Source organism: Podarcis vaucheri, assembly GCF_965113315.1.
Source record: "Podarcis vaucheri genome assembly, chromosome: 5".
NCBI classification, from domain to species: domain Eukaryota; kingdom Metazoa; phylum Chordata; class Lepidosauria; order Squamata; family Lacertidae; genus Podarcis; species Podarcis vaucheri.
In genome coordinates this window covers 105,162,891-105,185,930 of record NC_138763.1, presented here as the reverse complement: position 1 = coordinate 105,185,930, position 23,040 = coordinate 105,162,891, and the positions used below count along the sequence as shown (strand labels likewise).

At 44.5% G+C, this 23,040-nt stretch overlaps 1 protein-coding gene across 2 annotated transcripts; it reads left to right on the top strand.

The window, feature by feature from the left end:
* The first annotated feature begins 1,451 nt into the window (after positions 1-1,451).
* On the top strand, positions 1,452-18,873 carry MANSC4 (MANSC domain containing 4). Of its 2 annotated transcripts, none has more exons than XM_082223282.1 (4): positions 1,452-1,923; positions 5,450-5,993; positions 16,796-16,930; positions 18,029-18,873. In XM_082223282.1, exons 2-4 carry the CDS (start codon positions 5,765-5,767, stop codon positions 18,712-18,714), a joined length of 1,050 nt encoding a protein of 349 aa, XP_082079408.1. In that variant the 5' UTR covers positions 1,452-1,923; positions 5,450-5,764; the 3' UTR covers positions 18,715-18,873. The 2 variants fall into 2 exon arrangements, with proteins under 2 accessions (XP_082079408.1, XP_082079407.1); XM_082223281.1 differs by having other exon boundaries at positions 1,452-2,155.
* The last annotated feature ends 4,167 nt before the right edge of the window (positions 18,874-23,040 follow it).

The window sequence follows — 23,040 nt, the reverse complement described above, 5'->3', positions numbered from 1 at the left end:
AGATATTTCCGGGGGGCAAAAGCCCAGCCAGCTTCTTCTCACAGTAGGTATTCTGCAGGGATCAAGGAGCTCCGCGCTCACCAAGGGACAGAAAGGCAGGATGTGTTCCCAGATTGTGGCCGTGACATTCAATCTGTTTGGTGTAGCAAGCAAAAGGCTGCAGAATGGAATTTCTTTGTGCCTGCCTCAGGTGAAGAGGGCTCCCTAGCAGTCTAAAACCAGGGTCAGGTGGGTAGAAAACTTCTTCTGTAGGGGCTCATTCCATTAAGGTCATGCAGTGTGAAGGCTTTTTGTTCTGTGAAGCACAGAATGGTGTCTTCTTGCATATCACGGCTCTCTCTGCCCTCTCTGCAATGTGCTATTGCGTTGCCAAGATGGGTTGTAGTTTACAGCATAACCTTAGTTCACAATTGCACTGCTTGGCCAGGCCAAGTTCATGCAGTCCAACAATAAGACAGTGGCTTCTGGAAACATCTACTGTTCAGGCATAGACTGCCATGGGACATGGAGGTTCAGTGTAGCTTGTGGTGACTAGTTTCTTAACCTAATTATGCCCTGTGTCACAAACTTCCCTTTGTCTAGAAAAACATAATGCAGTGGTACCTCGGGTTAAGAACTTAATTCGTTCCGGAGGTTTGTTCTTAACCTGAAACTGTTCTTAACCTGAAGCACCACTTTAGCTAATGGGGCCTCCCACTGCCGCAGTGCGATTTCTGTTCTCATCCTGAAGCAAAGTTCTTAACCCGAGGTACTATTTCTGGGTTAGTGGAGTCTGTAACCTGAAGCGTCTGTAACCTGAAGCGTATGTAACCCAAGGTACCACTGTATACAAAAATTAGATCATTTCTTTTATATAGAAAACTATATCAAAATATTCTGGTGTACATAATAAAATTATCAATGAAACACAGATAAATCAGCAAAACTTTTAAAGACAAATCTACACAATTAAAATATGTGTATACATAATAAAAAATGATGCCTAAGAAGAGCACTGCTGAATCAGACCATCTTCTCACAGGGCCCAACCAGAAGCCTGTGGGAAGCACACAAGCAAAATCTGGGTGTAACAGCAGAATTCTTCTGAATTCTGAAGCCCAACCCACACAACTAGACATGGACATTTAGTTGGAAGTAAATCCCTTTAAACTGAGGGGCCCCGTTTCTGTACGATCAGGTCTTTGAATATCAGCATTGCCACTGCATCCTTGGTACTTGACGCCTGAAGTCCCACGCGGATGTGGAGATGCGTGGCTGCATCTCTGTTTTTCTAATGCATGCAGGGGGCAGAGAGAATTCAGATCAGGATTGTGAATTCTCTTATTGATTATGGAAACAAAAGCCTGTGCATATACATACTTTACCTGCTGAGGGAAACAGTAGCTTTATATGTGATTTTCATCAGGGAAAATATTCCCAAAGGAAAAAGTAGAGCCCCTTCTTGCTGGCCCTGTTGGGTCTGGTTTGACCTGAAGCCAGACTGAAACAAGGTAAAGGGTTCTCTGTCTGCCAGACCTCAGGAACAAAGAACCAATACATTGGGTCAATATATGGCCTTAATTGGCCAGTATCAGGTTGACATGGTTTCCGTTGTCTTTGGCAGGAAAGGGGTTAACAGCCAGGCACTGGCTCTCAAAGGAGTCATTCTGCTATTGTCTGCTCAGGCAGGTAGGGAGAGTGTGCAAGGCTATTCACCAGAGAGCTTGCTAGCAATTTAAAATAGACTTGCTGCTTTCGAGCAGGCATTTTAAAAATAAATCCATAGCTAGCATTAAAGCAAGTTTCATATCTGTCAATGGAGAGTTATGCATGGATTTAGAAATGGTCCTTTTTGCACACAGCATAATCCTAGCTATCCTGCCTGCCAACAAATTCTATCCTGCTTTTTCCTTTTGGAGTTACAGTCACTTCTACAGAGTGCAGGTAAGAAAACCGATAGAGTGCTTGCTTCTGGTAAGTTTTGCTATAGCCATATTTGTGTTTTTAATTCTTCTGTCTAGGATACAAGGATATAAAATATCAAATTTCAGGCAAAATATTCCTCACACGGAAGATTTGTATCAGAGCGTCTACTTAAGCTGATTGAGAATTCAAGGTCTGGAGAGGAACAGGGAGAATTATGAGAGAAATCTGGTATCAAATCTTCTTAGAAGAGGTAATGAGATAAGCATGATCCATAGAAAGAGGCTGCAGCTGGGATATATGATGATTGACTGGGGGCAAAATGTAGATTCACAGAATCCTCTCTCCCCATTACTGTCCATGCTACACGTTCACTATCACAAACTTTACAATTTCCCCTTTCAAGTGAGGTTTTTTTTCTAATCCTCAGAAAGTCTGAAAGAGCCAGGATAAAAAACAAACCTGCATTTAAAAGGGGGAAAGTCTGGGACGGGGGTCAGCAAACTTTTTCAGCAGGGGGCCGGTCCACTGTCCCTCAGACTTTGTGGAGGGCCGAACTATATTTTTTTTTGGGGGGGTGAACGAATTTCTATGTCCCACAAATAACCCAGAGACGCATTTTAAATAAAAGGGCACATTCTACTCATGTAAATACACACCAATTCCCGGACCGCCGGATGTAGAAGGTGATTGGGCTGGATCCAACCCCCGGGCCTTAGTTTGCTCCAGTATGGATGTTCCAACAGCCACACTGAACTTAATGGGACTTACTTCTGAGTAGACATTTATTTAGAATATGCACTGCTAGTCACAAAAATAACACAATGGTTTACAAGAGTATATACATTAAAAAACAATTTAAAAGATCCCAAAAAGTTAAGTTCTGTTACATATCTGGAAGTCCCTTGTTCCGTGGGACTTACTTCCAAGAAGAAGGGCAGATGGGAAGGTAGCCCATCTAGAAGGGAAACTTCCATCCTAAACCTCCGCTGCCTTGCGGGGTATCTTCAGGAGAAGACAATACTAAGGAGTAAAGCGAACACAAATGGGTATGGAGTCTCTAAGGCAACAGCTGGATGGCACCTTGTACGCCTCCTTCTGGCAACTCCTGTAGCCAAACTGGTGCTAAATGTATCGCTCTGCTTTCCTTTGGACCCCACCAGCCAGGCTGGGCAGACCAGGCTCTCCATGTGCGCTGCTCAGCCTTGTGTCTGGGGAGGCCACTTCAGTGCTGCAAATGCAGGGGTTGATTTCACCCTCGGAGGCTCACTCCATTGTCTCTCAAGACAGAGGGATCCCAGCAACAACAGCTACAACAATGTAGTGTAAATTAAAATGCATGCAATCCTATAATTAAAAGTGAAAATCAAAACTGAATGCTGGGATCAGCCACTATGGATAACTACCCATAATTACCTACCAGATAGTAATTATTCTGATTTGGAATTTTACCTAACAAATTAATTGCAGCAGAAGCAATTGTTACTAAAAATAGGGAAACTATAGATATATTTATAAAAATCATTTTGGTATTACAAGCAAACATTTTTTTTTCTTTTTAGAAGTGAGACTTACTTGTACCATTTTACCTTTTAAGTCACCGCTCAAAATTTCTACAGATATCAGAATCTAAGGACTGCTTGGGGCAGTTTCCCTGCGAGTAGGGGAGGCGCTCCTGGTGTCAGCCAAATCCCACATTCCCAGGCTTCCTCCGCCTGGGATTTTTAAAGGGTCTCCGCCTTCACCGCCGTGGCAAGACCCGATTTTCGCAGAGCGGGTTCCTCTCGGTCAGAGGAACTCCGCCATTGCCGATGGCGCTAACCCGGAAGGCTTGCCCTCTTTTCATGACTAATCTGACACCAAATCTAAGCTCTTTAGTGCCCTAAAATAAAATGGGGGAAAGTTTCAGGAGAGGGGGGAAGAAAAGAAAAAAGATTCCCTTTCCCCTTCCTGGAACCTCCTCTGCTCTGTGAGCTCTGAACATGCTGCATGTTACTTGTTCCAAGTTGGTTAGCATCCTGCACAGGAGAACAACTTTTAGGAGCTAGGGTTATACTGTGGTACCTCGGTTTAAGAACAGCCCTGTTTATGAACTATTCGGTTTACGAACTCTGCAAAACTGGAGGTGGTGTTCCGGATTGCGAACTTTACCTCGGTCTAGTGGAAGGGCACCAGTGGCGGGAGGTCTCATTAGGGAAAGCACGCCTCGGTTTAAGAGTGGTTTCGGTTTAAGAACGGACTTCCAGAATGGATTAAGTTCATACACTGAGGTACCACTGTACTGCAACCTTTTGTTGTGAGTCCCCTCTTATTTTGTTGTAGTATTAGCAGCAGTAGTAAACAAAAGTAATAGTTGTAATAATATCATCTACGTTCTCTTTCTCTTCCATCTTAACTATGTGGGAATGTTAAGGGTAGTAGGAAAGGATATATTGAAAAAGTATTATCCTTCCTTCACTCATGCTAGTGAGTGATGTAGCAGAGCAGATTCCCCTCAATATAGCTGGAAGCTTGTTTGCAGATTCATTTGAATCTTTTAGTTAAGATTTTTTTTCCTGGTGCCTAAAGTAACAAAAGAATTACTCACATTTCAGTTCACAATATGATCTCTGAAAGACAGGCTTTACTTAGTGGTTACACATAGAAACTGAGTTCATCTCCTAGGGCAGGCATGGCCAAACGTGGCCCTCCAGCTGTTTTAGGACTACAACTCCCATCATGTTAGCTAGGGATGATGGGAGTTGTAGTCCCAAAACAGCTGGAGGACCAGGTTTGGCCATGCCTGTCCTAGGGAGACTGAGCTCATGTGCTGCTGGCTGAGAGCCAGCAGACAATAAAAGTTACATTAAGATAACAAAATGGCTGCAGGAGAGCAGCATGGCAGCAAAAGAGAGAACAAGACAACACTGGAACAAAACTGAGAAAATGGCTGCATGACTCGGCTCTTTTGTGGAGTCAGCCAGAGCCATGTCCATCTCCCAGGTCACATGCAGGGAGAGGATGCTCCAGACCAGTGGAAGAGGACGTTACCCTGACTGGATGTCCCCCTGCCTGTGCCCACTCTAGGGAAATAAGGAATGTTGCATTTGACTGCACCAATGGATTAAATCCCACAAACTATTGGATATTTGAAAAATGACTAATGGAATTAAAGGGACATTTATTTATCACTTAAAAATATATATCCTGAGGTTGCAATCCTGTATTCCTATGCCAACACACATGTTAGGCACACACTGAAATCCCATAGGATTTAGTGAAAAGTGCAGCCTGATCCTGTGCATATTTACTTGGAAGTAAATGCCATTGTGTTTGATGGGACTTAACATTTGATAAGTGCTAGGGTTTGCAGTCACACAGCTAAGTGTGGCCAGAGTAATGTTGAGCAGTAGGGTTTGGTTAATAAACTACTAGCTTCTTGTTATGGAGGTTCAAAGTAAATACAAATGCAGTGATCACTTCATTTAAGAGAGAAAAGTAACATTCTTTTCTAGCACAGCAGTAACAAAGACTAAAATTTTTATTACACTACCCCTTGTTCTACCAGGCCTAAACACACTAAGCACAACCAAATCAAGATCATGGGGCACAGTTTTAAGAGCTCAACCACAGTGAACAGTGGGAAGAGATAAATCTGGCCAGCTTCAGAGTGTCTTTCATTGCTCCACAAACTGCAGCCCAGAGATGATGAAAAAACCCACTCTATATGCTTCAAAATGACTTTGTCAAGACAGCATAGTTTTACTCTGGAAGACCATGACCATAATTTGTGAGAAGATTGTTTAGCCCAGCAGCATTGACACATCACAATAGGTTCCCTGGTGGACAATGTTTCTACTTTGGAGAAAAACCTTTTACTGAGATGTTTCTGCTGATGGCTGTGTTGGAAGTCTTTCTGCTTTTGGGCTGGGCATGGAGATCAGACTGCATTTGCTCATCCACCACTTATTATAAGAATTGTTGGATTCGACGATTCCCGGGCCTTACAGTTGATCTGGAGCGTTCACAGAGAAGAGGGGCCTACATTCTCAAAGTCTACACAGAAGCTACAGCCCAACAATGCAGCCGGACCTGCTGCCTCCTAAAGAATGGTAAGAATTCATCTTCTTCCTCTGTAAAAGATCAAAGCAGTCCATGTTAAAAACAAAGCATTAACTGTTCAGCTGATGAAGGTGTATGATTTGTAACTATGCATGCATAAAGGCAAAGGTAAAGGGACCCCTGACTGTTGGGTCCAGTCGCAAACAACTCTGAGGTTAAAATAAAAAAATTCCTTCCAGTAGCACCTTAAAGGCCAACTAAGTTAGTTCTTGGTATGAGCTTTCGTGTGCATGCACACTTCTTCAGATACATACTTCTTCAGATACGTGTATCTGAAGAAGTGTGCATGCACACGAAAGCTCATACCAAGAACTAACTTAGTTGGTCTTTAAGGTGCTACTGGAAGGAATTTTTTTATTTTGACTATGGCAGACCAACACGGCTACCTATCTGTAACTGGAACTCTGAGGTTGTGGTGCTCATCTTGCTTTCCTAGCTGAGGGAACCAGTGTACAGCTTCTGGGTCATGTGGCCAGCATGACTAAGCCGCTTTTGGCAAACCAGAACAGCGGAAATGCCGTTTACTTTCCCGCCGGAGGAGTACCGATTTATCTACTTGCACTTTGATGTGCTTTTGAACTGCTATGTTGGCAGGAGCAGGGACTGAGCAATGGGAGCTCACCCCGTCGTGGGGATTCAAAACACGGACCTTCTGATTGGCAAGCCCCAGGCTCTGTGGTTTAGACCACAGTGCCACCCGCATCCTTTTGCATGCATACATGCAAGTATAAAAGCATTCTGTCACCCTCAAGACAACAGTGACAAAGAAACAGAACGCAGAATGAGGCTACGCAGAGGAAAGATGTAAATAGGAGCTTAATAGAGGCCCACTTGAATTGTGTCCTTGGGTTTCCCCTTTGCTTTCTCTGACATAAATGAGTGGTTGCTTGTTGTTGTTTAGTCGTTTAGTCATGTCCGACTATTCATGACCCCCTGGACCAGAGCACGCCAGGCACTCCTGTCTTCCACTGCCTCCCGCAGTTGGGACAAATTCATGTTCGTAGCTTCGAGAACACTGTCCAACCATCTCATCCTCCGTCGTCCCCTTCTCCTTTGTGCCCTCCATCTTTCCCAGCATTACGGTCTTTTCCAGGGAGTCTTCTCTTCTCATGAGGTGGCCAAAGTATTGGAGCCTCAGCTTCAGGATCTGTCCTTCCAGTGAGCACTCAGAGGTGATTTCCTTCAGAATGGATAGGTTTGATCTTCTTGCAGTCCATGGGACTCTCAAGAGTCTCCTCCAGCACCATAATTCAAAAGCATCAATTCTTCAGCGATCAGCCTTCTTTATGGTCCAGCTCTCACTTCAATACATCACTACTGGGAAAACCATAGCTTTAACTTTGTTGGCAAGGTGATGTCTCTGCTTTTTAAGATGCTGTCTAGGTTTGTCATTGCTTTTCTTCCAAGAAGCAGGCATCTTTTAATTTCGTGACTGCTGTCACTATCTGCAGTGATCATGGAGCCCAAGAAAGTAAAATCTCTCACTGCCTCCATTTCCTCCCCTTCTATTTGCCAGGAGGTGATGGGACCAGTGGCCATGATCTTCGTTTTTTTGATGTGAAGCTTCAGACCATATTTTGCGCTCTCCTCTTTCACCCTCATTAAAAGGTTATTTAATTCCTCCTCACTTTCTGCCATCAAGCTTGTGTCATCTGCATATCTGAGGTTGTTGATATTTCTTCCGGCAATCTTAATTCCGGTTTGGGATTCATCCAGCCCAGCCTTTCGCATGATGAATTCTGCATATAAGTTAAATAAGCAGGGAGACAATATACAGCCTTGTCGTGCTCCTTTCCCAATTTTGAACCAATCAGTTGTTCCATATCCAGTTCTAACTGTAGCTTCTTGTCCCACATACAGTAGAGATTTCTCAGGAGACAGATGAGGTGATCAGGCACTCCCATTTCTTTAAGAACTTGCCATAGTTTGCTGTGGTTGACACAGTCAAAGGCTTTTGCATAGTCAATGAAGCAGAAGTAGATGTCTTTCTGGAACTCTCTAGCTTTCTCCATAATCTAGCGCATGTTTGCAATTTGGTCTCTGGTTCCTCTGCCCCTTCAAAATCCAGCTTGCACTTCTGGAAGTTCTCAGTCCACATACTGCTTAAGCCTGCCTTGTAGAATTTTAAGCATAAACTTGCTAGCGTGTGAAATGAGTGCAATTGTGCGGTAGTTGGAGCATTCTTTGGCACTGCCCTTCTTTGGCATTGGGATGTAGACTGATCTTCTCCAATCCTCTGGCCACTGCTGAGTTTTCCAAACTTGCTGGCATATTTAGTGTAGCACCTTAACAGCATCATCTTTTAAAAATTTAAATAGTTCAGCTGGAATACCATCACTTCCACTGGCCTTGTTATTCGCAGTGCTTTCCAAGCTCATTTGACTTCACTCTCCAGGATGTCTGGCTCAAGGTCAGCAACCACACCACCTGGGCTGTACGAGCCATCCATATCTTTCTGGTATAATTCCTCTGTGTATTCTTGCCACCTCCTCTTGATGTCTTCTGCTTCTGTTAGGTCCTTTCCACTTTTGTCCTTTATTATGGTAATCTTTGTACGAAATTTTCCTTTCATATCTTCAATTTTCTTGAACATATGGTTCTTCCCATTCTGTTGTTTTCCTCTATTTCTTTGCATTGCTCGTTTAAGAAGGCCTTATTGTGTCTCCTTGCTATTTTTTGGAAATCTGCATTCAATTTCCTGTATCTTTCACTATCTCCCTCGAATTTTGCTTGCCTTCTCCCCCCCGCTATTTGTAAGGCCTCGTTGGACAGCCACTTTGCTTTCTTGCATTTCCTTTTCATTCGGATGGTTTTCGTTGCTGCCTCCTGTATAATGTTACGAGCCTCCATCCATAGTTCTTCAGGCACTCTGTCCACCAAATCTAAATCCTTAAACCTGTTCCTCACTTCCACTGTGTATTCATAAGGGATTTGATTTAGATTGTATCTTACTGGCCCAGTGGTTTTTCCTACTTTCTTCAGTTTAAGCTTGAATTTTGCTATAAGAAGTTGATGATCTGAGCCACAGTCAGCTCCAGGTCTTGTTTTTGCTGACTGTATAGAGCTTCTCCATCTTTGGCTGCAGAGAATATAATCAATCTGATTTTGATACTGACCATCTGGTGATGTCCATGTGTAGAGTCATCTCTTGTGTTGTTGGAAAAGATTGTTTGTGATGACTAGCTTGTTCTCTTGGCAGAACTCTATTAGCCTTTGCCCTGCTTCGTTTTGAACTCCAAGGCCAAACTTGCCAGTTGTTCCTTTTATCTCTTGACTCCCTACTTTAGCATTCCAATCCCCTATAATGAGAAGAACATCCTTCTTTGGTGTCATTTCTATAAGATGTTGTAAGTCTTCATAGAACTGGTCAATTTCAGTTTCTTCAGCACCAGTAGTTGGTGCATAAACTTGGATTACTGTGATGTTAAATGGTCTGCCTTGGATTCGTATCGAGATCATTCTCGAGAGCAGTACATGTGAAAAGGATCTAGGAGTCTTGGTTGACCACAAACTTGACATGAGCCAACAGTGTGACGCGGCAGCTAAAAAAGCCAATGCAATTCTGGGCTGCATCAATAGGAGTATAGCATCTAGATCAAGGGAAGTAATAGTGCCACTGTATTCTGCTCTGGTCAGACCACACCTGGAGTACTGTGTCCAGTTCTGGGCACCACAATTCAAGAAGGACACTGACAAACTGGAACGTGTCCAGAGGAGGGCAACCAAAATGGTCAAAGGCCTGGAAACGATGCCTTATGAGGAACGGCTAAGGGAGCTGGGCATGTTTAGCCTGGAGAAGAGGAGGTTAAGGGGTGATGTTCAAATATATAAAAGGATGTCACATAGAGGAGGGAGAAAGGTTGTTTTCTGCTGCTCCGGAGAAGCGGACACGGAGCAATGGATCCAAACTACAAGAAAGAAGATTCCACCTAAACATTAGGAAGAACTTCCTGACAGTAAGAGCTGTTCGACAGTGGAATTTGCTGCCAAGGAGTGTGGTGGAGTCTCCTACTTTGGAGGTCTTTAAGCAGAGGCTTGACAACCATATGTCAGGAGTGCTCTGATGGTGTTTCCTGCTTGGCAGGGGGTTGGACTCGATGGCCCTTGTGGTCTCTTCCAACTCTATGATTCTATGATTCTATGATTCTATCATTTTTGAGATTGCATCCCAGTACAGCTTTCACCACTCTTTTGTTGACTTTGAGGGCCACTCCATTTATTTTGCGGGATTTTTGCCCACAGTAGTAGATATGATGGTCTTCCGAACTGAATTCGCCCATTCCTGCCCATTTTAGTTCACTGATGCCCAGGATGTCAATATTCTTGCCATCTCATTTTTGACCACATCCAGCTTACCAGGGTTCATGGTTCTTACATTCCAGGTTCCTATGCAATATTTTCCTTTACAGCATTGGACTTTCCTTTCGCTTCCAGGCATATCTGCAAGTGAGCGACCTTTCGGCTTTAGCCCAGCTGCTTCATCAGCTCTGAATCTAATTGTACTTGTCCTCCGCTCTTCCCCAGTAGCATGTTGGACACCTTCCAACCTGAGGGGCTCATCTTCCAGCGTCATAACTTTTATATGCCTGTTGTCTTTGTCCATGGAGTTTTCTTGGCAGGGATACTGGAGTGGCTTGCCAGTTCCTCCTCCAGGTGGATCACGTTTGGTCGAAACTCTCCACTATGACCTGTTCATCTTGGGTGCCCTGCTCGGCGTAGTGCATAGCTTCTCTGAGTTCTTCAAGCCCCTTCGCCACAGCAAGGCAGTGATCCATGAAGGGGAGTGGTTGCTATTTCCTACTAGAAAGAAATGGGAAGTGCTTACGGCCTTCTTGTTGTGAGAGCCTGGCTCTAAGTGATAGGAGATCCATAGAAGGTTACAAAGAGTCTCTGCGTGCCAAGTGTATTGTTCTCCTTGCAAGATGCCCACTGACCCATGTTGCCACCTTTCATATTGAAGAAATACTAAAATATTAGGGCCAAAATTCACCCTGTTGTCTGTGAGCTGTCAAATTATCATCCTCTTCCTATAAATAATGGATCTAAAATTTGGAATTAATACATTTCATTTGAAAGTAAAGAAGAATACATCTAATCTAGTGCCATTCTTTGTTCTTTCACTGGAGCTATGAACCATAATTTGGCCTTCAGTTGTTGTTTTCAAATTTCTAGTTACATTTCTGAATTGATCCTTAATGCAAACATTATAGTGCTAATGGCAATAAATAATACAAATATAAGAAGATTCTGTCAAGACCCAAGGCAAACACAGTAGAGATTTACCAGCACAAAACATGCAACAAACAAAGCATGAAAATATAGGCTGTAAAATGTGCCCTTCAGTTTCCTAGTTCTGCTGGACCTCTCAGCGGCCTTTGATGCCATCGACCACTACATCCTTCTGGACTGTCTAGAGGGGCTGGGAGCTGGGGGCACTGTTATACAGTGGTTCCAAGTGGTGGTGGGGGATGAGTGTTCAGGCCCCTGGGCTCTCACTTGTGGGGTGCCTCAGGGTTCTGTCCTCTCCCCCATGCTTTTCAACATCTACATGCAGCCACTGGGAGAGATCAGGGGGGTTGGGTTGGGTGTTCATCAATATGCGGATGATACCCAGCTCTACCTATCTTTCAAATCAGAACCAGTGAAGGGGGTGAAGGTCCTGTGTGAGTGTCTGGAGGTGGTTGGAGGATGGATGGCGGCTAACAGATTGAGGTTGAATCCTGACAAGACAGAAGTACTGTTTTGTACACTTTTTCCATAGGGTTTAAATTTTTTTTCTTATACCACTCTAATTTCTGACTTGTTTATAGTGTCCCCCCTCCCCATGTGTAGATCCACCCCCGGTCTTCGTTATCTTTTTCACTCTCCATGTGGACTTTAGTATGTAAGGAGCTCTGTGCTGGTTGTTCCAGCACATGGCTTTAACCAGCCTTTTTCGTTTCAGACCAGAATAGAGTCTGCAACTAGCATTTTTCCCTATACCAATAGTTTATAAACTTTTTCCTTTTGTAGCTAACCAGTGTTTTGACTGCCTATGCATCTTTTCTGATTGCTGTATGGAGAAGTACATGACTCTGACCTCTGAAGAGTTTATGCTATGGAAATGGGATAGCTTGGAAAGCCCATATAAAAAGGGATATTTTGGGACACACTGATAATAATAATAATTATTATTGATGATGATGATAATTTATTTATACCCCGTCCATCTGGCTGGGTTTCTCCAACCACTCTGGGCGGCTCCCAATCAAATATTAAAAACACAACACAGCATTAAACATTAAAAATGTCCCTAAACAGGGCTGCCTTCAGATGTCTTCTGAATGTCAGGTAGTTGTTTATCGCTTTGACATCTGATGGGAGGGCGTTCCACAGGACAGGTGCCACTCCTGAGAAGGCCCTCTGCCTGGTTCCCTGTAACTTGGCTTCTCACAGGGAGGGAACCGCCAGAAGGCCCTCAGCGCTGGACCTCAGTGTCCAGGAAGAACGATGGGGGTGGAGACACTCCTTCAGGAATACTGGACCGAGGCCGTTTAGGGCTTTAAAGGTCAGCACCAACGCTTTGAATTGTGCTCGGAAATGTACTGGGAGCCAATGTAGGTCTTTCAAAACCGGTGTTATATGGTCTTGGCGGCCGCTCCCAGTCACCAGTCAGGCTGCCGCGTTCTGGATTAGTTGTAGTTTCCGGGTCACCTTCAAAGGTAGCCCCACGCAGAGCGCATTGCAGTAGTCCAAGCGGGAGACAACCAGAGCATGCACCACTCTGGGGAGACAGTCTGCGGACAGGAAGGGTCTCAGCCTGCATACCAGATGGAGCTGGTACACAGCTGCCCTGGACACGGATTTGACCTGTGCCTCCATGGACAGCTGTGAGTCCAAAATGACTCCCAGGCTGCGCACCTGGTCCTTCAGGGGCACAGTTACCCCATTCAGGACCAGGGAATCCTCCACACCTGCCCGCCTCCTGTCCCCCCAAAACAGTACTTCTGTCTTGTCAGGATTCAATCTCAATCTGTTAGCCGCCATCCATCCTCCAACTGCCTCCAGACACTGACACAGGACTGTCACTGCCTTCACTGGTTCTGATTTGAAAGAGAGGTAGAGCTGGGTATCATCCGCATACTGATGAACACCCAGCCCAAACCCCCTGATGATCTCTCCCAGCGGCTGCATGTAGATGTTGAAAAGCATGGGGGAGAGGACAGAACCCTGAGGCACCCCACAAGTGAGAGCCCAGGGGTCTGAACACTCATCCCCCCCCACCACTTTCTGGACACGGCCCAGGAGGAAGGAGCGGAACCACTGTATGACATTGCCCCCAGCTCCCAGCCCCTCAAGACGGTCCAGAAGGATGTTGTGGTTGATGGTATCACACGCCGCTGAGATATCCAGCAGAACTAGGAAACAGCTCTCACCTTTGTCCCTAGCCCGCCAGAGATCAACCAGTGCGACCAAGGCAGTTTCAGTCCCGTGATGAGGCCTGAATCCCGACTGGAAGGGATCCAAATGGTCCGCTTCTTCCAGTCGTGCCTGGAGTTGTTCAGCAACCACTCGCTCAATCACCTTGCCCAAGAATGGAAGATTTGAGATTGGGCGATAGTTGGCCATCGTGGCCGCATCTAAAGATGGTTTTTTAAGAAGCGGTTTAATAACCGCCTCTTTCAGCGGGTCTGGGAAGGCTCCCTCATGGAGGGAAGCATTCACCACCCCACGAAGCCCATCGCCCAGCCCTTCCCGGCTCGCTTTTATCAGCCAGGATGGGCAAGGATCAAGGAGACAAGTGGTTGGTTTCACTCATCTAAGCAGCCTGTCCACATCCTCGGGGGTAACAGATTGGAACTGATCCCACGCAACTTGACTAGACAGGACTCTAGCACTCTCCCGCCCCGGCCCTGCTCCCACGGTGGAGTCTACCTCTTCTCGAAACTGAGCGACTTTATTTGCAAAAAACTTTGCAAAGTCATTGCAGGAGATCATGTGGCCCGTACTTGGCCCTGATGGAGCAGGTGGTTCCGCTAAATTGCGAACCACCTGAAAGAGTCTCCTGCTGCCGTTTTTCACAGATGCAATAGTGGCAGTGAAGAAAGTCTTCTTCGCCATCGCTATCGCCACTTGGTAGGCTCGACATTGAGCTCCAACCCGTGTCCGGTCAGCTTCAGAATGGGTCATCCGCCACCGGCGCTCTAGCCGTCTCAACGATTGTTTCATTGCCCTCAGATCCGTGGAAAACCACGGGGCTGTCCAGGCTCCATGAAATCGGAGAGGGCGCTTCAGAGCCAAACGGTCAATAGCCCTGGTTAACTCCACATTCCAGTGGGCCACCAGGGAATCAGCTGAAAGGCCTTCAACATCCCCTACTACTCTCTGGAAACCATTTGGATCCATTAAGTGGAGGAGGCGGACCATCCGAATCGGTCCCACCTCCCTGCAGAGGGGAAGGTTCACAGAGAAGTCAAGTTGCACCAGCAAGTGATCTGACCATGGGACTTCTTTCGTTTCGCTTTTACTTAGTGTCAGATCACCAACATCCATAGAGGTAAACACCAGGTCCAAGGCATGTCCGCGGCTATGGGTTGGGCCAGACTTATTATCATGCACTAATTAGATTCATGCACTAATTAGATTCAAACATTGTAGTTATATGACGCTGGAACCCTAAAGATTCTTGTTTGGATAATTAACTGTGAAAATTTTGTTAATAACTAGCACTACTGATTACAAGTGATTAGAATTTATAAACATTTACAACAGGAGCTGACATATACCACATTTTCTGTGATAACCAACAAGGAGAATCAGCGGATAGCTATGCTACAATATCACTTTTCCTGTATTTTATTACTTCAAGTTATGGGAAGGGGACTAGACACAAGCCTGCCCTTTTCTCTGGCAATCCTGTGTTTGGGTTAATTTACTTCCACCCTGAAAGTTCATGGCCACATCATTCCTCCTGAGACATGCTTACATTTCTAATCGAAACTGAATTTTCAATAGGTTGAGGCATGCAACAGACAAAGCAAGGAGGTGTAATCATAATGTAAATCACATTTCCCAGTGCACAGCTCCACCCCTCACTGCTGCTCAAGAACTGGAGGGCTGGAAGATGATGCAGTGTTGTGTCTATTTAACTGTTGAACAATTTTGCCTGATAAATGGCATTTGAAATGCATTGTGAAATACTCATAAAATTATCCTCATTGCACCTAGCTGGCTTTGCCTGTTGCTTTTTTCCCTTTGGTGTACCCCCTTTATAAAAGATTGAGACAGCTGTCTGTCATTACCCAACTTAGCAATGCGGCTACAATTTGTAACCGTCTTCCAAGGTCACCCTTGCCTTTCTCCAGCCGTAGATTGTTAGGTTTCGGAACTGAGCTTTCTAACAGAGAGCAGTACTACGTCACACAGCTGGCGCAAGATGTGAGCTGGGAAGATAAAGGAGCTGATTGAAATCAGATCTAATGGAGTGAGCTCATCCATTACCCAAGTACTGAACTCGCACAACAAAACTCACATTTAAAGACGTTTAGATATCCTGATAAGTAACTCTGCCAGCATACCAAATTCTGCCTTGCATACTTGGACATTTTAGATTTGGCTATGGATGTACTGATGCTTCTGGGTCAGAGAAGAACGAATACATCTACAGAGGGCTGCCAATTAACTAGAAAAATAGCCTCACTCACTTTTTGATATCCGAGCTAGCTGTCAACAGTTTCTGTGTCGGTTGCCCAATTTATTTATTTTCAACTCCGTCAGGTCACAGATTTTTTGAAATAGAAATGGTCAGCTATAGGTTCTGCTTCAAGACTCACCCTGTGTGATAGGAGTAGCTGGTGTGCTGGACTTAGACAGGTTATGTCCAGTGCTTTTTTCTACACCAAAAGGTGCTGGAACACACCTCCCTCAGAAGATTGACCCCAGAGCCCAAAGAGGGTATCTTTGGGCTGGGGGAGGCGTCTTTTCTTGAGCCAGAGGCAGCCTCTGTGAGACTCGGTTTGTCCTGCCTCAGCCACCTTCGTGGTGCGTGTGTTCTCTTCCTCCTGGGAGAACAAGGCGGCTGGCCTGCCCACCAGTGCAAAGGCGGCTGAGCAACAGGTGGGCGACTTCTTTAAACTGCTCTGCTAAGAGGCCCATGGCTGCTCGCCCCTCAGCAGAGCAACTTAACAAGCCCCTGCCCCACCTCTCTCCGGCTTCCGTGCGCCAAAGTTGCATGGGGGCTTGCTCGGCTGAGGCACAGCTTTCCCACATGTCAGTTGTTACCTGGGAGGTTGTAGAGCCTCAGCAAAACCCCACTGTGCCCCTGGCTTGCCTGCACCTCTTCAGAGCCTGTAGAGGATATCCCCTTTGAGGGTCTCCTCATGAGCTGGAGGTACAGTGAGGCTTTGCTGAGTCTGGTTAGGTCTCTCCCTCCACTTCCAGGGCCCAGCTGAGAGGTGCCAGAACACAGTCCCAGTGAGCTCTGGCAGAAGAAAAGCCTGGTTATTTCACCCACAGGCGGGTCTAAAGGAGATGTATTCATGTATAGCAGGGATAGTCAACCTTTTTATACCTACTGCCCACTAAAGCATCTTTCTGGATGGTAAAATTTCCTTACTGCCCCCCAGTGCTCGATGGAAGGAGGATGCAGCTTGTGCTGTAGAACCCCCGACCCCGCCCACCTAGAACCCTGAAATGGCCACTAGTGGGCGGTAGGGACCAGGTGGACAAGCCCTGATCTACAGGCATGATATGTATCCTTAACTTTATTCTGAAATCAATGCAAAGCTTTTCTTCCTTCTGTTGCTGTTTTTAGTTTCCTGTAACTTGGCAGTTTTCTATGGTGAAACCAGTAACCAGAGTCTTAACTGCCTGCATGTTTATTGCCCAGCGTTGGAGAGCTGCATACTGAGGCCTTGGATCAATGTTGTGTTATACAACATCACACCAGGTAAGGCATCATTATGCACACACAAAGAAGAAAGGGCTGCATGCCACTTGCAAATGTGTGTAACACATTAAAGTATTTTTTTAAAAAAAAACATATTTGGGAGAAGGAAATTTAGAGTAAAAAAGTTATGGGAAATTCTTAACAATTTCCCTGCCAGGGATGGAATAACAATGCTAAGTGCAAAAATGGAGACAATTCCCGTCCTCACATAGATTTGGCAGTCTGCAGTGTCTATGAGGAGGAGAGATGCTTCTTCCCTCGTAACAACTTCTAATGTGAGTTCTTGAGTGAGGTTGGGGTTGGCAGCATACCAAATCTATCCTACTTGAACTTTGGGGACACTTTGCAGAGGAGTGTGAAAATATGTCCAGTGACTTTTCTTCACCTTCAGTAACTTCAGCTAGCACAGTAATATTGCAAAGCATTGCATTGAAGCAATGTTGTGAAGGTGGAACGGTGGTTAGCAGATGCTTCAGTCATTTTGTTTTGAGCCTATAGCTTTGTATCTTCATGGGCACTTTTGCCCACCTGATTTCTGCAGGTTACTGAAATATAAAGAGGAGACAGACTGCACATAGATAGGTTCAGCTGGCAGGTGTCCTGGCTGCTGCTCAAAACACCCTCTTTGAAGAGATCTTTATTGAGGCAGACTAACAGTATGGACTGGGTGGCAGGAATTGGTAGGAATAGGCAACTAGAAACAGCAGTCAAAGTTTAAGGAGTCCAGGTTTAGGGCAAGAAGTCCAGAACTGCACAGAAGCTATGGAGTTGTCCCAATGAGTTCCCACACCCACCAGTCAAGCTTTTTAGTAAGGCAGGATAAATTTACTGGCAAGGCTCCTGTGCCTTGGAGGAATGTCAAGCTTTGGCAGGGTGGGTCTATTTCCACCTGCATAGCTCCAAATCCCCTAATGACTGCTCCCAGTGGCTTTGTATAGATGTTAAAAATCAGCCCCTCATAGAGTACTCATACACTATGCTCTTCATGGGCATGTTATCGTGTGCAACTAGGAAGGCTTCCATAGTTAGGAAACACAGGTGAATTTAGGTGACACAGACATTAAAGCCTTTACTTGTGCTTGGTTTCTGCTTTGACAGGGGTTGATCCGGATCTTCTTGTGTTTGAGAAACTCTCTTTCAAAGATATGAATACCAGGTCCTCTCTTAATAAATGGGAAGTGCATGGAAGTGCAAGGGTTGCCAATTTAGAAAAATGCCAGAATTCAACAGCTAGTTCAAGGTACCTTCTTCCTGAATCCTTATCTTCTACAGTGGTCCAAGAGCTGGTAAGTAACAGCAGCAACACAAGTACTGCACCTGCCCCTGTTCACAGGTCTCCATCCAGCACATATTTAGGACCTGCAGATGCACCACTGAAGGACTATTTTACTAAAGTGGCAAACATCTCAGAAAAGAATGGTTCAACAGCCATGTCTGACAATGCAACTGCACTTCCTAGCACTGCCGTTACATCTATCAAGATATTATCACACATGCCCAGCCCAGCCCATCTGAACAGCAGCAAACACTTGAACGAAACCAAGGTATACAGTGGCAGGAATTACACATCAGACAATGAAGACCAGAAATCAGCTTGGGAGGAAGTAGAAAGGGGGAGCTGGCTGCTTCCGGTGGCACTCTGTTTTTCCTTGACTGTGATTTGCTGTTGCACTATTATTCTTGCAACTGGGTGCCATCGCAAGAGGAATGGTCGGTATAAACCAAGACGGAGAGGTGAATCCAGAAGGTTCATTAGATACACTGTGGTTAAAGATAGCTTTTAATGGTAAATATTCCAAATCTAGAGACTAGATGATGATATGTAAGAGAAGAAAAGGGAACTCTGCAATCCTATACATCTCCACTCAGAAGACTCATTGATATGTGTTTGGGACTGATTATAGGTATTTTGAGTACTTTGCCATTAAACTAGATCGGAGATACATCTGCTTTTCTTGATTATAATGCTTCAATTCTAACAGGGTTTAAATACACCTTTCATTAAGAGTCCTTTCTCCATACAAAACCACATAGACTGGTCGGGAAATTTTTCCAGTATGCAAGCAGTCTCCTTTCTCCACCAACCCTTACAGGCCATTAGGGCCACCAGCTGTCAATTACTTGATGTCATTATGACATTAGGTGATAACTTCAAAGTGAGTGGTCTGTTTGCTGATGGTTTGGATTCAAACTATTCTGCAAATGGAAGTTTCCCCTCTTAGACTTAAAGAAAAAAATGTCCATTTTCCAGGCAAGGTTCGATTCTGCAAACTGGCAAAGGGGGTGTCTCTCACCACCCATCAGATGATTGATGCCGAGAACAAACTCCTTTGAAGAAGAGCTCAGTGCAACTCAGCCAATCTCAGCCACATATTTACCTGCCCCGCACCTGGTTTTACATATAGCACCAAGTGTTAGGCAGGCAGGTGAATGCAATTTGTAGAAAATGCATCAGCCAGATTAGTTGCATGGGCCAGAGGTTCCTCATTGCAGTACGGACTCATTGTTAAAACCGTGTTTATGGAAGACAATCTTACTCGGCTACAAGTGATCACCAAAGAAAGAAGATACCAAGACTCAATATGAACACTAATATCAAGTAATTAGAATTTATATGTCACTTTGGGCACGTTCACCAATCTTTTGCACACTTATCCCCATGTTGCAATTGTAAGAGACTGTGGTGTTGTATTTTATCTGTGTGTGACAAACCCCAGCACCACACTCACCCACCCCACCTGGGAATCGGACACGTCTCCAGGCAACAACTCCTTTTCAGCCCCTACTCTCACACTTTCATGTTTGCAAGCAGACAAGAAACTGTGATACTCAAGGCCGGAAGTACTTGCCTCTTGCAGCCCAAGGAGCAACTTACTCTCTATTTCTTCTCTGCTTCGCTACCTTTTCCATAGTGCACATGCAATGTCTACCAGAACTAGTATGCAGCCAGCTTTTTAATATCCTGCAGCTTTATCAAAGCATAAAATCCCCCCCCCCCAAGTAATTTTACATCTGCATGTTTTAGTGTGTATGCTGACATTCTGAAAATGTCCCCGTTCAAGCCAATGGCAGTCTATTATGTAGAATGGTGGTAGGAAAAACGCAGCGTACAAGGCAACTTGTTCTTCATGTGATTGGAAGTGGTGGTAGGGAAGGGTAATGCAGGATATAATTGCCATTTCAAAATCAGTCCCACATTTAGGTTGTAGTATTTTCTCCATGTGAAAATGGCCCTTGTCCATGCAAAATCTTTTAAAAAGTTTGTAGCAACCAGAGCTGGAATTTTGCTTACTTAAGGGTAGTTTGCATTCTCAGTACACTATCTTCGAAGGGCCTCAAATCCAAAGACAAGACATACATACAAGTCCTGCTCTCAGATATGTGTGTTTGGTTAATTTTATTGTAAAGCAGCAGAGCTCAAGAGGTAAGGATGAAAGGGAAGGGCCATTGCTCAGTGCTAGCAGCCATGCAGATGTTCACAGGTTCAATTCCAGCATCTCCAGGTAGCACTACAAAGCCCCACCTGCAATGCTGGAGAGCCACTGCTGGTCAGTGTAGGAAATAAAGTATACAAGCTGAAAGCGTATGCAGATGATATTGTAATAACAGTGGGAGATCCAAAAAGCACATTTCCGAAAGTCTTATAAATACAGGATTTTGGACTGGTGGCAGGTTTAAAACTAAATAAAAATAAAACTAAACTTAGTGAAAAATGTCTCAGAGCAAGACAAGAAAAAGATTCAGCAGAAGTTAGAAATAGAGGTTCACAAAAAAGTTAAATATTTGGGAATATGTTTGACAGCTTAGAATATTAATATATTTAAAGTTAATTATGAAAGAGTTTGGAAAGAAATAAAAAGGAACTTAGAGATCTAGGGAAGGATGAATTTGTTACTTTTAGGAAGAATTTCAGTAATTAAAAAGAATGTATTGCCAAAAATGTTACTCTTATTTCAGTCAATCCTGGTGATAAGCAATGTGAGCTGCTTCAAAGAATGGCAAAAGCATATTCCAAGATTTATCTGGAAAGTGAAGAAACCGAGAATAAAATACAAACTTCTTACTGACATTAAAGACAGAGGTTTCTCTCTACCAGATTTAAAATTATACTTTGAGGCAACCTGCATTTTCTGGATTCGGGATTGTATTAAATTAGAGAATATAGAACTATTAGACTTGGAAGGGCATGCTAATAGATTTGGTTGGCATGCATATATACGGTATCAGAAAGCAAAAATCCACAAAGGATTTCATAATCATATAATAAAAGATGTGATTTTTAAGGTATGGGAGAGATATAAAGATTTAATAGAACAAAAAACACCAGGATGGATATCCCCAGTAGAAGCAGTATCTTTAAAAAAGGTAAATATGAGGACTAAATGGCCAACATTTAGAGAGCTGTTAACAGAAGTGGATAACCTATTACAGTTAAAAGAATTGTCTCTGTGTGTGTGGTTTTAAAGGCTTTCCAGGAAAGACAGCTCATAGATAATAGAATCATAGAGTTGGAAGAGACCACAAGGGCCATCGAGTCCAACCCCCTGCCAAGCAGGAAACACCATCAGAGCACTCCTGACATATGGTTGTCAAGCCTCTGCTTAAAGACCTCCAAAGTAGGAGACTCCACCACACTCCTTGGCAGCAAATTCCACTGTCAAACAGCTCTTACTGTCAGGAAGTTCCTCCTAATGTTTAGGTGGAATCTTCTTTCTTGTAGTTTGGATCCATTGCTCCGTGTCTGCTTCTCTGGAGCAGCAGAAAACAACCTTTCTCCCTCCTCTATGTGACATCCTTTGATATATTTGAACATGGCTATCATATCACCCCTTAACCTCCTCTTCTCCAGGCTAAACATGCCCAGCTCCCTTAGCCGTTCCTCATAAGGCATCGTTTCCAGGCCTTTGACCATTTTGGTTGCCCTCCTCTGGACACGTTCCAGTTTGTCAGTGTCCTTCTTGAATTGTGGTGCCCAGAACTGGACACAGTACTCCAGGTGAGGTCTGACCAGAGCAGAATACAGTGGCACTATTACTTCCCTTGATCTAAATGCTATACTCCTATTGATGCAGCCCAGAATTGCATTGGCTTTTTTAGCTGCCGCGTCACACTGTTGGCTCATGTCAAGTTTGTGGTCAACCAAGACTCCTAGATCCTTTTCACACGTACTGCTCTCAAGCCAGGTGTCACCCATCTTGTATTTGTGCCTCTCATTTTTTTTTGCCCAAGTGCAATACTTTACATTTCTCCCTGTTAAAGTTCATCTTGTTTGTTTTGGCCCAGTTCTCTAATCTGTCAAGGTCGTTTTGAAGTGTGATCCTGTCCTCTGGGGTGTTAGCCACCCCTCCCAGTTTGGTGTCATCTGCAAATTTGATCAGGATGCCCTTGAGTCCATCATCCAAGTCGTTGATAAAGATGTTGAATAAGACCGGGCCCAAGACAGAACCCTGTGGCACCCCACTAGTCACTCTTCTCCCGGATGAAGAGGAACCATTGATGAGCACCTTTTGGGTTCGGTCAGTCAGCCAGTTACAAATCCACTGAGTGGTAGTCAAGACCGCATTTTACCAGCTTCTTTACAAGAATATCATGGGGCACCTTGTCAAACGCCTTGCTGAAATCAAGGTAGGCTACATCCACTGCGTTCCCTTCATCTACCAGGCTTGTAATTCTGTCAAAAAACGAGATCAAAACTATTGTGCTTTTATTTTCTGACAGGATCCAGTGTAACACTGATCACTAAATCAGTCACTGGGGGCATTGAAATTCCCACTCCACCTCCCACCACCCTGGGATTTAGGCTTTTGCACAGGCTTTCATTTCAGTTGGTTGGAGCGTGGTGCTGATAACGCCAAGGTTGCAGGTTCCATCCACATAAGGAACAACTGCATATTCCTAGGGAGCTGGACTAGATGACCCCCAGGTTCCCTTCCAGCTCTCTGATTCTATGTTCTATATGCATTTATAGACATGTACGGCTGAAATAAGGCTTCCATGAAAGCTACACAACTGCAGATTATTTGCAGGGTAAATGCAATCCTGCTGATCCCTTGAACATCTAACTACTGGAGAAGAGAAGACAGAGTAACTGTGGTCAAGCTGGTCAGTGC